The 16,925-nt window shown below is 40.0% G+C and overlaps 2 protein-coding genes across 5 annotated transcripts in view; one reads left to right on the top strand and one right to left on the bottom strand.

Moving 5' to 3' along the window:
• Positions 1-16,925, bottom strand: part of WASHC4 (WASH complex subunit 4) — a 61,376-nt gene that overhangs the window by 3,726 nt on the left and 40,725 nt on the right. For 3 of the 4 annotated variants that reach the window (XM_037879958.2, XM_037879968.2, XM_037879976.2), the window contains 10 exons: positions 16,709-16,783; positions 16,510-16,614; positions 14,554-14,688; positions 13,600-13,708; positions 12,753-12,819; positions 11,334-11,420; positions 4,841-4,988; positions 3,083-3,179; positions 2,342-2,538; positions 1,396-1,495 (listed from right to left, as the gene is read on the bottom strand). In XM_037879958.2, coding sequence (XP_037735886.1) covers positions 1,396-1,495; positions 2,342-2,538; positions 3,083-3,179; positions 4,841-4,988; positions 11,334-11,420; positions 12,753-12,819; positions 13,600-13,708; positions 14,554-14,688; positions 16,510-16,614; positions 16,709-16,783 — 1,120 coding nt within the window. Of the gene's footprint in view, positions 1-1,395; positions 1,496-2,341; positions 2,539-3,082; positions 3,180-4,840; positions 4,989-11,333; positions 11,421-12,752; positions 12,820-13,599; positions 13,709-14,553; positions 14,689-16,509; positions 16,615-16,708; positions 16,784-16,925 lie in introns of those variants that run through there. The other variant, XR_005222561.2, reaches the window with a different exon arrangement.
• APPL2 (adaptor protein, phosphotyrosine interacting with PH domain and leucine zipper 2) overlaps positions 1-16,925 on the top strand; it is a 93,339-nt gene that overhangs the window by 60,317 nt on the left and 16,097 nt on the right. The window lies entirely within an intron of this gene.

Here is a 16,925-nt window from a genome sequence, read left to right as displayed (position 1 = left end):
TTTCTGGCACACTTACATTTTATTTACATTTTTTAAATGAAAAATTGTGTGTGTTTCTAGCCGAAAACTCATAACGTCTGTGGTAGGAATCTACCAGAACTACAGACAGGAAGTTTAGGTTGTACAACCTTTAAAAGAGGCATTGCTGGCCAAATGCTACTAATTCTGTTTTCAACTTCACTACATTCACCTGTGTGGGATTAACTATAGCAATTTTCCTAAATTCCTTGGGACAACCATATATCTTCCTCACAATCCTTGTGAGCACTTTCCATTTTTTAAAGAGATAGGCTTTCAACCACACATGCTAACTCTCCCTGCCAAAGAGAGACTATAGAAATTTGTGTGGTAGGATTATTCTCCTGACACTGAATATATATAACACCTACTAATGTTAATTGGGCGCGTCACCTAAACCATGACTCAACAATATACTTCCTAAATGCTATATTAGGAGTTCATTAGCCAAGACAAAATACATTGTGAGCATCTGCATGTTAGAAGTATAGTATGTTCAAACCTTTATCTCCCTACATGTTGCCAATGATCTTTGTATGAGAGTTAAAAATAGTTCCTTAATCACAGCTAAGGCTACAATTTAGTCGTGGGTATTTTTAGTGTAAGTCATGGACAGGTAATGGGCAACAAACAAAATTTCATGGCCTATGACCTGTCCCTGATTGTACTATAAATACCCATGACTAAATCTTAGCTGTATGGCTGACTATGGGGCCACCCGAGTGGCTGGCTGCGGAGCTGCTCCTGCAGCGGCCAAGGTGGTTCTCCCCGGGGCCACCTGAGCAGCTGTCCCTGGGGCCAGCTGCTTGGGTGGCCCTGAGGTCAGCCACAGCGGCTGCTGCAGAAGTCACAGAGAGACTCTGTGACTTCCACGACCTCAGTGACAGACATGGAGCCCTAATCACTGCCACTGAACTGTACCTAGTAGCAATGATGAATAATTCAAATGGAATTCCTTCAAAGAGTTTATCATAAAGACAGTGGAGGGGAGGAGTTTACCATTACCAAACTGGTGATGGTGAGAATGATAATGCATTTAGCCCATTAAGTGATATTACTGTTATCTGCCTTCCTCCCCCATCAGTGGCTTTTGGGCTCAATAATCCAGTTTAAAATTCACTCCACTCCAGATACCACCACAATCAGCTGTCCTTGAGTCCTGAATCACCATTAGGCTCTGACAACAATATCTGGAGTGTGTAGGAGTTCTGCTGAATCAACTGACAGTAAGAAGAATGTAGTTACACAGGACAAGGAGATAGCGCCCCATGTTGAAGTCTGAGCCATATTACACAGGAAACCACAAAATCCTAATCAGGGTATCTTTGAAGACACAAGAATGTCAAGATCTGAAAAAGTTCTATAACATTCACTAACCTTCTCTCTCTTTCTTTTCCTGGTTTTCTTCTGCTGCAGTTTTGTCTGCTCTAAAAAATATTCTTGCACTGCTTAACGAGAAATAAAGCAGTTCAAACTCCTAATGAAAAATATTGAGACAAGAAAGAGACTTTCAGTAAGCGGTAGTATACACAGAATTATTATCTACAGCATATGTGAATGGGATCTGCAGAAGCACCTAAATGAAAGTCAATACTTCTAAGTCACTTAGGTGCTTTTGGAAATCCCACTTTGTACCTTGTTCACATGCATTTTACAAAGCACTTAAACTGGCCAAAAGAACTTTATATTAGTGCATTAAATAGATTAAGTCTTGTGTCACGTGTGTTACTTCTATACATTTGAATTACTGATTTTCCATGTTACCTTACAGCTATAAGAGGTGGTATTACCTACATAAGGCAGAAAGAATTGTAATTTTTATGCCTAGAAGTTAAAACTACTATATTTCAAAAGATACTGAATAAGGCTTGCCTTTCCTTGGTTTGATAGCTGGGACATTACTCATCTTCACAATTCACAGAAGTCATAATAGCCAATGCTATGAACCAAGCTCCTTTGACTCTCTATACACAAACATATACATCATCATATTGTTTATTGCTACCTACCTCCTAATTCCATCGTCGGTCATTCTCTCTCAAGTTAGCCATCTATTGTAGATTTCAAGCTCTTAGGAGCAAGGTATTTCTCATCTAACACATCTTAAAGCACCAAGCACACTTTCAGCATTAAATATATAATTAATACCACCCAGCTCATCCCTTCTTTAGAGAGGGGCATTTTTTTGTGCTAGGCAGCAGTAAATAGTTTAATGGTCTCTACAAATTCTTGATGGTGCTTTCTATAGCACTAATAACCAACTGAACCAAGACAAGCAAATGTGGAGTTCAATACAAGGCATATAACTGGAACCATAATGTACCTGTAAACAAACTTCCAGTCGCTTGTGGGTAAGGTTCATAGTCTGTAGTAGCTTTTCATCTTGACTAGTTGATTGCACGTTCTGTTGCTTAGCTACTGCTCTTATCTCCTTCACATACTTCTCCCTGACTGACTGGAACCAGTGAAGTGAATCAAACTCCTGGTACTGATTCAAAAGCTTTAGAATGTAAGCCACACCTGCAGTCATTAACAAACCATTTACCAAAGTCAAATTGAACAAATTGAACAAGTGAAGGCACATATGCTATATATACACCCTTGAATATCCTCTAATATCAGTATTGGGACTATTCACTTTACATACTACGTTACAATTAAGTCTTAACTGTGAAGCTATAATAAAGAGCAAGTTTTACTTTGTAAAACATCACAGCTAGATGTGCTTTTATGCATGCTCCCCTGAACATAAAAATCTTGAAATAAATAAAATCATTAACACACCCAACGAATGATGAAACAGACTTGTGTAAAATTCCATTTTCCTGTGGTGAAGTGTTGTCTATCCTAGTAGTTCGCATAGAGAAGTAAGGGAACTAAGTACACCATTGAAACTGGAAAGCAATAATCTACACAAGTCAGTCATGCTGAAGTAAGGACGACTCAAATTTTAAAATCATAAATAGTGGGCAATGCTAAACATAAAAGTTGTGGCAAATTATTATTTTGTAAACTCTGAATCATGCCAATTGACTGGAAGACAAGACAGTATGGTCAAACTTACCCATGGCAAAACCATCATCAGTGAAAGCTGCTCCACCTTTGTTCTTTTTATTCAGCTTCTCTTTACAGCTAATTGAATGTTCTACAAAGTTGAGAGTCTGAAATGAAGGAAAGGCAGTTGTCCCAAAGAATGTCATTTCAGACTTTGTCTACACTAGTACTTTTGTTGGCAAAACGTTTGTCGGTCAGGGGTGTGAAAACACACACCCTTTGCCAACATAAGTTTCACCGACAAAAGCTCCAGTGTGGACAGCGGTAAGTCGACAAGAGAGCTCTCTCCCGCCGGCATAGAATGGCTACAGGGAGACCTTACGGCAGCGCAGCTCCAGATCCATAGTGTAGACATAACCCAAGAGTAAGATTTGGTAAAATAAAAGGTGGTCATTTGCAATGTTGTCAGTTGTAAAATATAATTACATCCAAAAACCCGAGCTACATTCCGAGTCCCTGATTTATAAGGGTTTTGGATGGACAGCCCATCTGTTTCCTAGGCTTTTGGGGAGACGGTCAGCTGAGGATTGGAGGGTTCTGAGTTTGTACAATATAATTAATAATATACGGTATAATTTTCATTATATTTGTTGGTGATGTCAAGTGCTTCATATTATATCATTGTTTAATATAAGGGACATAGAATAGGAGCACGGAGCAGGTGTCCAATGGAGGTTTTAATAAAGCTAAATATAAACAAAATAAATACCTTTTCTTAAACCTAACCCAAAGATCGAAGATGTTTTTCGAAAGCTCACTAAAGACAGTGTTTTAAATTAGTATTGAATTAATTTTGTTTAGAAAGTCACACAGGAGAGTCTCATGCAGTTTTATTACTCTGTTAGATGGAGCTACTCTTTCATATAATTGTAGCACTAGCACACAATGGATGTGTTTTAGGCGAAATGCCAATTCTCTTCAATTCATGCAGTGAGCAAACCAGTAGTTTATTAATACGCACACCAGAGTGGTGCATTCATCAGAGCGTAGCTCAGTATAAATGTTCAAAAAGATATTTAATGAAGCTTTCTGAAATGCAGCCATCTCTGAAAAACAGCTGAAAGATGTAGGGAAAAGGAGAGAAACTTTCCCCCTTCTTGTTTGAATATATTCATTCATTAGTTTTCTAGTCTTTCCTTGGATTATGTGGCCCTATTTTCCTCATTTATATTGCCCATGATCCCACCTCATCTTTCACAATCGCAGCTGGAGGTTCAGCCACTTTCAGCTAATTTTCTATTACAAAAGCTAGTTTTGGAATAGTGAACAGTTCCCAATGTTGGCCTTGATCATGCCATCAGATCCAAGTGGGCAGAACCCTGCTGAAGTCAGTGGGGCTCTGCATGAAAGGCAAGGATCTTCCAGACCAGATCCAACTGCAGGATGAGGGCCTTAGAGTTTATACACTAGAACTTGGAGTTAAAAGTGGTTGGAGGTCCCCAAGCTGCTGCTGAAAGGACACTTTGGGGGAAGAGGCAATTTAATATCATTGCTTTTTCCCCTTTCATTCCTGTCTTTTTTCATCACATACTATCCCAGATGTCTCTTTTCTCTCTCCGCCATTAAGATTCCTCCACTGATTTAATTTAATGGATGGAAGGATTTTTAAAGTTACTCTTCCAGTAAAGAGGTCCCATCTGTGCACTGTTGGGAGTTGGTGCTCAAGTCGGCTTGAATAGCTTACTACACATGTACTTATGATGCATAACATTAAACCACACATCAAAAAAAAAAAAATCACATCAATTTAAGTGGCAAAAATACTAACCAGTGGGGGAACAATAATGTAAAAGTTGCGCAAGTGCATGTTCTTTGGACTGCGGAATTCAGGAGCAAACACGTCGACAAGCATTTTGAAGTACTCTGTGCCTTCTGCGGAATTACGTGTGAGATCGGTGAGGACAGAATCCAACTGCCTGCAAAGAACGAGAAAATTTCGTATCTGATCATTTTCTGTTGGACAGCTCTTCTCATCATTCATCACTAATAGTTAGTTTGTTGCTAGAGGCGCCAGGAGTAAAGCCAGAAAGAAAATTATTAGGTAAGGACTTTCTCATTTTGTTGCACAACTTCTCTCCTAATTCATCACTAACGAGAAGTAGCCAGCGGTGAATCCTAGAAGTGGGGGGGAAAAGAATATGCAGAGTTTATTATTACATTAGAATAAAAGGCGGGAAGGGAAAGGTTTCCCCCCATATAAGGCAAGGAGTTAGGTAGAAACCAACCTAGAAGCACCCACCTACCAAAGGCTTTCTTCTGCAGACGAATGGAAACTTAGGCCTGGTCTACACTGGGGCGGGGGCGGATCAACCTAAGATACGCAACTTCAGCTACGAGAACAGCACAGCTGAAGTCAATGTATCTTAGGTTGACTTACCTTGCATCCTCACAGCACGGGGTCGACTGCCGCCGCTCCCGCCTCTCGCTGCAGTGGAGTACAGGAGTTGACGGCAGAGCAATCGACTTATCACGTCTACACTAGACGCAATAAATCGATCCCCGATAGATCGATCACTACCCGCCAATCTGGCGGGTAGTGTAGACATACCCTTACTTTGCAACTCTTCGGATGAGGCTCATACACATTTTCCCCAATGCTTCAAGAGACTTCTGTGAATAGTTTCCCAGATTCCTAGCAGGCCAACTGGTGTAGGATTCTAACATCTTGCCTGCAGCAACTTTGAGGTCCTAGAGCCTTGGCATTTTGGATAGAGTGAGCTGAACAGGGTACACTTGGCTTTTGTACTCCATATGCTTGAGATATATCTTTAGAGTACTAGGAATGCCCATGTATGCCACAAACTTCCAAAGGGATAGCTAACAGAACAAAATGGTGGGAGAGCTAATTCCAAAACCTGCCCTTTGAAGGTAATGACGACAAGAAAAGCCAGCCACATGATTGCGTAATCTGTCATTGATTAATCTGGGCATTTGATGATACTCAAATGGAGACTCTGATGTGCCTGCATAAGGAACACCACACTAGTGCTGGCTCCCATGTTTCTCATTCTATTGCACACTCTGGTGCTTGGCTGTAGAAGTCAAATCAACCATTCTGGAGAAACTAATGTAGCTGAGATCACCAGAACTTTTTATTATAATATTTGTATCTAGGTAGCACCTAGAGGTCAGGTCCCCATGGTGTCAGCCACAGTACAAACTAAGAGGCAGGCCCTGCTCCAAAGAGCTTTCGGTTTCCCTTCACATCAGAATGCAAATTTGACTAAATCAATGAATGAAATTACCTGGTTGAGTTCTGCCTGGATACCAAAATACATCCAAAGCTAATGGAGAATCCATGCTGAACTATACGTCTCTTCGAATAACAACTATACGTGTTGCAGTTGTGGATGAAAAAGGCTCTCCTTCAAGAGGACTGGTCTTCAGGTGCTATGTGGGTTCCTTGACTAAGTAGCAAATCCGAAGTGTCTTCTGGGACAGTGGAGAACTTCAACTCTCCCTTTTTTCCGTCTTCTATATCTTACATGTGAGTTGTCTTGAAAGGTAGCAGATTCTTCTCTGCCCAAGACATTATTTTCATTGCCATGGAGAAGCTATGATCTCTGGTTTCTCCCTGGATTTGGAAGGGATGTAAACACTCATGCCTCAATCATAAGCCAACCTCTAACTCTTACAAGAGTTAGGAGACTTCCCCTGTGAGCACATAATTGCCTGGTACGTGGTTTCTTGCACTTTCTACTGAAGGAGCTGGTACCTAGCCACCGTCATAGGCAGGATACTGGACTTGATGGACCACTGGTCCGATACCATATTGCCATGTTTATTTTGGTGGGAAACAGAGATTGAGTTTTTTTGGTTCAGACACACCACTAATATAACCATCAAAGTGAACTAAAAGGATGTGTGCTCTGAGATTCTGGAAATTTATCTTTCAAGGGGCTTCCTTCCATAGCGAGTATACAAGGAGCGAAAGTGAAAATTGGATTGGCTTTCAGCATGTTGTTTGTGCTCACTTGCCCACAAAGGGGCATTTGGATGCAATCTGAGAAGGACACCTAATTTTGCATTGTATCAGGTGCCATGTCCTCAGAAGGAATTTCTGCAGGCACATTTTGAGAAACCCGCTCAGGGGATGAAGCAGATGTGTGACACCAGCAATTCTAGCCACTGGAAAAAATTGGCTACAGATGACCATAGCCAGGAAATGACAAGTTTTGGATGTTTGTAAATATTTACTATGATTGTATAATTATGGCCAATTCCAGGCTTGTTTTGACACAGGGGAGAACAATTCTCTGCATCAGATTCAACGCTCTTCTTGATTTTGAACAACTGGCGAGTCTGAATCCTTTCCAGCAACTGTCTAGTCAGCATGCATAATTTTTAACCTATGCCTTGCTCTGACTACTGCCAGCCCAAATAAGACTACTGGTGCAGATTGTGAATCCAAAGGAAATGTCTTGTATGGGAATTGTGAGCTCTCATACACAAATGCTCTTTTTGTCTTTGTCATGCTGAGGATTTTGTTGGTTTGCAGGAAATTTATCTAACTTTCCTTGGAAATTTCTCCAGATTTTTCCCTCTGCCAAGGTAATAGTTCTTTCAGAAACCCTTGGTGCTGAAGTAACCAATGGATTCCTATGCTTGCTTTGATAGGTGAGGGTGAAGGCTTTTCTGCTATCTCAGCTACTAATTTCTTTGATGTTTCCCCAAAAGCTCCTCACCTGTAAATCTGGAGGCACAATATAAATATTCAAGATGACTGATTGTTATTCATGGGTTTAATAGGACTTCCATGTAGTCACCGAGTTAGAAGTAAGTCACTAATTTTATCACAACTACCACAAAAGGTTTGATTAGGTCAGAACCAGTGATGTTTCACTCCAAGCAGGATCATAGCCGCAGACAATGAGCTACTTGCCACCAAGTACACTTTCCTTACCGAGTATCTGAAAAACCTCTGGTCTCAACTGGTTTCCGAGTAGCAGCCGTGTTAGTCTGTATCCGCAAAAAGAAAAGGAGTACTTGTGGCACCTTAGAGACGAACACATTTATTTGAGCATAAGCTTTCATGAGCTACAGCTCACTTCATCGGATGCATTCAGTGGAAAATAAAGTGGGGAGATTTATATACACAGAGAACATGAAACCTGGTCTCAATTGCTGTAGCAGAGGCTTTGAAATTGTTGTACTATGAGTCTTTGGAAGGAAGTCCTCTTCTGAAATGTGGAGCTACTGCTACACCCGCCTTAGGGTCCCAAAACCTATATATGAACAAAAAAATTTCATAGCATTTTAGCTTAACATTTGGTTTTAAATCAGTAGTCTGTCCTCATTTGGATCTTACAGTGGCCTCAAAGGAGACATCTAGAGAAAAAAGTCTATTTAATAATGCTTGAAAGGGAAGATATTTTAGAGTACCTTGCAAGCCACTGGCATCCTGGCCTGGAAAAGTCCTGCAGATTGGTTTTGTTTGGTTGGGGTTTTTTTAATTTTGGTTTTGTTTTTTGGTAGTGTGTGTGTGTGGTACTTCCCCTGGCAGTTTACAGGTGAAAGACAGCATGCTATTTATCCTGGTCTGAGGACCACTCAACCAATGAGGGGTGCTAGTACAAATACCTCGACTGTAGAAGTCACTTTTTAGATGTCCGCATGAAAGGTTGCCTGCCTGTTCCCTAAAGGCTGGCTAGCTACAAAGTAAGTACTATAGGAGCAACCCCATACCACTCAGGGCTTTACTCAGTCACAGGATCATTTTGAACATGGGAAGGCATTTCTCACTTAACCCTCAGTAACCCCATGATGGTGCAACTTCATTGGGAGCAGAATCCTCAGAAGCCTCTGTTCCGGTCACAGGCTGCCCGAAGTACTCCTTACACTTTAATGAGCAGCCAGCCAGTGGAGGGGGACAGGGAGCAGGAGAGAGAAAACCCCTTTCCCTGGCAGAGCAAGGTTTTATTACTATGATAAGCAAGCACACTTCCCATTCTGCTGCTGCCTGAAACCTGCACCCCTTTCCCTGGCTGTGAGTGAGGGTCCTTGGACTGAAATTTCCTCTATGCAGCAATCTGACGGAGGGCTTCCTGGAAATGACAGGCTTCTCTGCAGGGCCAGACATGCTGTCAGGTGGGCAGTGAGCTTGATACAGAACTCAGAGAATCTGTGTAGAAGAAAAGCACCAGCACACACTCCCTCGAGGGAACAGGGTGGTAAAGTCAAAGGAGAGGGGGTCTGACCCTGCATTTTCACCCCACTTGCTCATTAGTAATACTAATTGCTACCTTGAAAAAGGTGATGCTAACTTCTGATTTTTGGGATTCCAGAATCTCAGGGTTTGCTAGACCTACCCCTGAGTATCAGGAGAATGCCCCAAGTCCTAGTGGAAGGAAGGGGAATGGTATAGGAGCCCCACTTCTTTCCCCAGGGAGCAGAGGACCCACTTCAGTATCTGGATGATAGGGACTTTGGGATCTTTTTTGGTGGGGAGGGGGTGTCCTGTTGGAGGACTTACCCCAAGCTGGCTGGATAGCATCCTCCTCATCCTTAGACTCTGCATTAGAATTGCAGCTCTTGGGATGGGGGACCTGACATGCCAGTCCAGTCTGAGCCCTGTGCCCCGACAGAGAACAGGCAGGGCATAATTTGCCCTCTGAAGAGCCTGTAAATGGTGCCTCACATGGAAAACACTGCTTAGATTTAGTCCGCTGTTTTCAGGATAGCTCTGCCATGCCTGAATGGGGGCAGAGGTGTCCTGGAGAGGAGGGTGCTTCAGTGGTGGAGCTTGGTGGTTGAAACCATCTCACTGTCAAATAGTCAATCCAGGGGAAGAAGAGGAAGAGAAGGAAAATAAATTGCTGCTGCATGAAGAAAAAGACAGTAAGGGGAAACCGAACCACCAACTTGTTCCATTGCTGGAGACAGAAAATCTAGAGGCCTAAGCTAAAGGGCTAGGCTTTGTCCTGGAGCCTCCAGCAGTAACACTGGACTGCCTCCAAATTCCACAAGTGTGGGGTATTAACCATTACTGGTGAACGCAGAAAGAAGCTGTGCAACAGAAAATTATACATATACACTCTTAAAAAGTTCAGAATTATGGGAATACATTTTCTGGAGATTCACTCCAAGCCAGGACAGCTCCTTTCAATGACAAAAATGTAGTGTGAAAGTGAGTGCAAAGTTGTATTAGTTTACATCTCAATCAGATAGCATATAGCAAGGAATTAAGCCAGACCTGTATAGCAAGTGTGACTGCACTAAAGGTTGTGGAACTCTGGCAACATAGTAAAACTTTCCTCAACCTCCTCAAAACACCGCTCTGTTTAACTCAGAATTTCCACCTGCATGAAGTGACAACAAATCTAGTATTTGCTCACAGCAGAAATGATAAAGAAAGCTCATGTTTTGTTAACTGGATCTATAGCCAGCTAATAGGTGAGCAGAATACAGTTATATCCATAGACTTAGCACAAGAAGGGGCTTATTTTAGCAGCAGGTAAAGAGTACGGGCTATAAAGCAGAAGATTTGCCTGTTTCCCATCCATAGCCCCAAAAGGGCAATTTAAGATTCAGTTTTAAGACAGGCTTTGAAAGATGACTATCAGAAAGTTTTGCCAATTGAGATATTCCCTGTACCCACTGCTGGTCACACGCTGATGCCTCTAAACAAGGAAAGAAAACCAACAGAAATCTAAGCTTGAATCACTTAAAATACATCAGTGTTCAGAACACATTTTAGCAAGTGTGGTTCAGATAGGCCACCAGCAGCGATTGCTATTCTCTGTATGAGAGAATGCTTTTGAGACGAGCCCAATACAGTTGAAAACAATGGTTTCCTCCTACACATTTCACCAGCGTGTTCCAAATGGAAAGTGCTCATTTTCCTCCATTCCTTCCACTGCACATGCCAAGGTGGCCATGTGGTGCTTTCCCCAGAGTCCTCGATATCTGAATAGGCCTTGGAATAGGATTAGTGAAGCAGATTTGTTTTTAAAGTCTCTCTGTAACCAGAAAGGAAATTTCTAAAACTTGAGAGATTTACAGGCTAAAGAACTTTCCTCACCAAATGACAATTTTACAGAGCAGCTGAGTTCCCCAAATGGATCTGATTGGTACAAATGTCATTTTCGGTTTAGCATCTCTAAAAGCAATAGTTTCTATTGTTTCTGATTAAACAAAGACATTTTAACTTCATTTTATCTTTTGTAAAGCATTTTAATTTTTTAAATAAGAAAGGCACAAAACACAAGTTTAAAAACAAAGACGCTTGCCTCCCCACAAATCAAAACACAATGTCGAGTTACCTGGCTGCTTTTTGCGTTTCTTCTGAAAGTCCTTCTTCTTTCACTAGTTCCTCAAAATTAACAATATCTTCAAGGTCAGGAACAAACCTACACAATTATAGTGTGTTAGGTTTACATTTAACTGTGGTTTACTCACTGATGCATCAATTAAGTTAAATTATAAATAAATTACACAATGAACCACCCTTGCCTTCAAGGCTCTGACACTGCTCTGCTTACATCTTCCATCTCTTTCTCACCCAGGGTCTGTTAATTCCACTACCAGCCGTGTTCCCTTCCTATCTTTCTTCCATAAGAATCTCTGCGCTCTCCCCCATGCTGCCCTGCTATCTCTGCAGTGTCCTCCCCAATCCCAAGCTCCCACTCCTCCAAAAGCATCTTTCAACCATGACCCATATTTCCACACCATCCAAATAAAATCATAGCTAACAAACAAGAGGAAACATGATGAACACCTTGAGAAAACAGCCAGCCTCATAACACTGCACATAAACCACCCATTCCCCTCACCTGACACAATCTCTTTTTGTGCCACATACCATATGGTATAACAACCTAGTTGTAAACTTTACAGGGTACAAACTGTGTCCTGTTCTCTCTGTAAAATGTTATGTACACTATGGCACTATATGCAATGATAAATTATCACCTTGGTCTTTAAGAGCTCATCTATGTAATGTGCTATACTATACAAATGGTTATGGTTTTATAGTTAAAGGAACTCCAATTAGTCAATTTTGCAATGTAAGGGATTCTGAACTAGTTTGCAGGACAAGAGATACAATTCCTTTGTATCCTTATACAGTGTCCTTAACACATGATATCAGACACTTTTCAAAACTCGATTGTTATCTGAATAGAAAGGAATGGGTTAACTGTGTTTGTAAACTCTGAAGGGCAAGGAGAATGTCTTTACTTGTGTCCTTAGAATGTACAACACTCTTATGGAGGCTCAAAAATGTTCAATACATAGGAGTCAGAATTTATAAACTAAGTTAGCTCCCTTCTCTTGGCTCTCCTTCAAGTCCTGTGGGTGTGTCTTTTGCTGTTAGGGGCAGCAACTGTCTCATTTGTACAGTGCCGAGAATATTGCTTGAACTATTTTATTAAGTGCACAATGCTTCTTGGTGCTGGGCTCCTTAGCTCCCATTGACGTGAATGGGACCCAAAGGCACTTAGTGCTTTGCAAGTTCAGTGCTAAATAATGTGCTAGCTGGACTTTTCCTAAGAAGATTAATATAAAATACAGAGTTGGTATCCTGGAAAATGCCATACTTATTCATAATACTCTTTGCACTTCTGAGTCAAATGCTGCATATGTGAAAAAAAACTAGACCTTCCTAAGAGAATATCAGTATGACTGGGTAGCACAGGGATATAAAATATTAGAAGCAGCATGAAATATATTCATGTAGGTACCTAATTGCACTACTACAGCAGTGAAGTCCACCAGATCTTATCATTCGCACATAGCCCATTGCATTGCCTTTAAAAAACAAGAAAAACAGGAACATACCTAAGTTAGATATTTACATGTACACATTTCAAAATCTCTATTAACTCTGAAATTCTGATGCCTTGGGGTAGCCAGAATGATTTTACAAGAGAAATATTCTGAAGCTAATTACACAGAGAAAAATGCAGATGCTTTAGAGTTTAATGGCACAAAGTCCAACTAGAGGAACAAAACATGAGCCATGACTGGCTTCATCTAAGGAGATTGTGCTCACATGTACTACATTTTTAAACTCCTTAACTAAGGTCCAAATGCTGCAGTAAGATATAGTTGGTAGGAAATGTTTGTAAGAACAGGCTCTAGATGCCTACACTATTCGTGGCATCAGTGCGCCAAAAGTATTACTACAACTAGTAAATCAAATTTAACTATTATAATATATGCATACATTTGTATTTGATTCAAAACACCTTTTGAAGTATCCGAGTCTAACAGAACTGTACTTAGTGGGAAAGATACTCCACCTGGATGAATGTTGCCCCAGTCAAACAAATAAAAATTGAACCCAAAGCAAATAAAAAACCATTCATACAAGCTCTAGATACGTCTTATATTAAAACATTCAGGACCCATTTTTGTGTAATTAGGAAAAACTCCAATTACTTCAATGGAAGTGCACCTGCTTATATCAGGCTTGAATTTGGGCCTCAACCTGAAAATATAAGTAAAACAAGCAGTGTAGTTACAGGATTACAAAGGTCTCTGTCATTAAAATGTTTGTACCATATTTTTAGATACAGTGATGCATACCTATCTGACTTATGAGCTGCCTGAATTGGTCAAGGTAACTTTGTCCATCAGGCGTTATTCCAAGCTTTCTGATGCCCCGGTTGAACTTCTCTGCTCTCTCAAAGGGATACTAGAGAAACAATTTTTGCAATTTGTAAGAATATTGATCTTTGAAGAATCGACTTGACCTTTCAAGTCAAACACCATTTTACCTTCCACCACCACCCCACAAATATTCACACATATTCTTTGTTCTGTCTTTGAAAGTGTAACCCTGTCTATGTATAGTAGTTTGTGAAAGTGTTATTTGACCAGGTCAGGTGTGCAAATTGGAAAGATGAGATCTGTTACCGCTATATATAAACAAGACAGCACTCTTCTTATAATAGCAAACTACATACAAAGAACATTCCAGTACATTTTTATTCCAAACATTAAGCCTCTAATTTTTCAGAATTAGACATGCAATGGTGGGAGATGAGAATTAGGCACAAGGCTTTGAGAGAGGGATAGCTACGGTACTCATAATACCATATTTCAGCATTCATGTCAACGATGACCTCTATTACAAAATAGACAAATATTTATTGTAACTGTGGTAAACTTGATTTGGACTGAAGGTTTAGGACAACACTATACTACATCTGCACCAAGCATCATTATCAGGTTAACAAGAGAATAAACGTACCCCCACCCTATAATACAAAGGAGCGCCATGTTGTGTCTGCTGATGAGTACCATCTAGTGTTCAGTAAGCAATTAGAATGAGATAAGCCAGTCTCAATGCAGGAATCTGTATACACTGCAACACTGTATTTTGGTAGACCAGAAGGTGCCACTTGTCTATAAACATATAATTTTCCTTTTATTTAAAAAGTGACATTTGTAGTTCAGTGCATATCAGCTTTTCAAGGCAAAGGCAGCACAGGGTTTAATCAAGTTATTGTTTATCCAAGAACTCCAGACGTAGTGTACCTTATGATCATTTTGATCCTTGACTTCCCTGAAGAATCGGATATCTTTGATCAATCGGGATTTGATATGTTCATCATACATGAACTGGCTGAAGATATAGAACTTTTTCCTCAGAAACTGGTAAGTGAAATTAACCTGGAGTAAAATTAAAAATTCAGTATTAGAAAAACCCCTTTCAAATTAACATGCTTCTCTGGTGACTATCATTCAGTAGCTTCTTGAAGCTTTTATTCCATATTATGACATATTTTTTGTAAGTGGAAGTTCAACACAGCCTGCCCCATTTTGTGGATCTCAAAGAGACTCAACCTGAGCAACTTTCCTCCTAAAAGAAGGTACATCTTTTGTTGGAAGGTTTAATTTCCTTTAGAAAGGCTGGTAAGGGGGCAAAGGGAACCTGGAATATAGGCTGATCTTTTAAAGTCCACGACTAGTATAGGAACTAGTTCTGGAGTATCCAGTTTCTGTCCCTCTTCTTAGTATATGGGCAACATGCCTCAGGTGGCTTGTGACCAGGATTCATCACAGCAGGACAACAGTGAAGCTCATTGAATGTCTGCTTTCATTGTAGTAAATTCTATAGCTAAGATTACATGCAAAGTTTCATTATAACCTTCTCACCTTCTTTTCACTTTCTCAACATTTTCTAAAATACTGTCCCTTGGAATTAACAGCCCCCACCTTCCCCTCCCAAGTCACAGTCCATTCCCTGGTCTGCATGGACAATCTAGACCACAGTCAAAAGTGAATAAGGCAGGAGGCGTCCACCTGACCAGGAAGCACTGTGACTTGCAAGACAACTCTTTCAGCCCCTGATATCGCTGAGACAAGCAACTCCAATACAAGAGAAACATATTATTAGCATCATGCTTGTAAAAGAAAGCACTTTCCTGCACTGCCACAAAAAGAGTAAGAACCCTCATTTCTAAACATTTTCATTTTGTACATGGTGCTTTAGAGAAAGTGCTTGTCCTTCAGTGCATAGTGCTCATCAAGTTCTGATGTTGTGCTGGCTTGGTAGAAAGAATGGGACAGAAAGACAGAGAGGGGTAAAGAGAGAGTGAGAGATTGAGCGGCAGTCCAAAATTTGATCATTTTTGGGTCAGTTGAATTTTCCAGTCAAGCTTTGGCACCACACCAGGTTTTTTAATTACTTCAATTACTACAAATATGCAACATACAAACAGATTAAATTTCAGTTGTAACAAACATCAGCAAAGCTTTACTAGACTCAATAAACAGTACTGTTATTTACAGTTTATAGATTGTGTTCATCTTTACCAGACAGACTGCCGTCCTTCTGCCAAAGATCATTACATTCATTCTATTTAGAAATCCTAAGCTATCTAATAACCCATACCATAGAGCAGCATCTAGATTTAAAAAAAGAAGGAAGTAGTAAAAGTCAATGACAAATTTTAGCCAAAGTAAAGTGAAATATATACATCACAGAAAGCCACTTAAAAAATGACCTTGCATTTCCTAAATTCTAAAATGGCAGTATAAGTTGACTTAGTAGACATCAGCCTCACATTTCTCCTGATCTGCTTAAATGAAATGTTATAAAAAAAACATCCTACCAAACTTTAACAAGTAGTGATATATGGCACTCTAATTATAAGGGCCATTATTTAGAAATTAAAGTGTTGTAAACATAGTACCTCTATTTGATAACTTTTATTTTCATCTTTAGGGAAATTCAGAGGTCTTCCAGGACATTTCTGTGGCCTTTGTGCAAAGATCTGACTTTATATAGTAAATACCAGTAATTTAACTCATAAGAGACTTTTTATGTTGACTGCTTGGTGTTTGAGGACTACTTTGTTATATTTAATTTAAAAAGCTATGTTCATGCAATACTAAAACTGCACAGTTAAAAACTCAAGGGTCAGGAAATGCTGGAGTTCCAATGCTGTTCTGTACAGATTAAAAAGAAACAGTCCAGAAGATACTTACTGTTGTGTTCATGATTCCTGTGCCATGAGTTCGAATTGAATTAGCAATGTGCCGGATATTGATAGTGTTCAAATGCTTATTATTGCTAGTTCTCTCAATGAAGATCTGCAAAGAAAAGGTCATCATTTACCCCATATCAAAACCAAAGCTTACAAAAATCAGACATAAACTATCCATAGAAGGACAGAATACACCTCACCTGATTATTGAGATTGTAGAGGTAGCGAGATACAAAAACATGAATATTTCTCATGATTTCCAAAACATCCAGACCCTGAAACAATATGGCAAAAATCCTAAATGGATTACAACAGCCTCTTGGGAGTCATTCAAATGTATTCAAAGTAACTGCTAATTGTGCAAATTAATTACCTGAAAGTCTTTTTGGAAGCAAATTAAAGTAATTAGTTCTGTAT

The sequence above is a fragment of the Chelonia mydas genome, chromosome 1, assembly GCF_015237465.2.
Source record: "Chelonia mydas isolate rCheMyd1 chromosome 1, rCheMyd1.pri.v2, whole genome shotgun sequence".
Classification (NCBI taxonomy): Eukaryota; Metazoa; Chordata; order Testudines; family Cheloniidae; genus Chelonia; species Chelonia mydas.
This window is presented reverse-complemented; position numbering and strand designations above follow the sequence as displayed.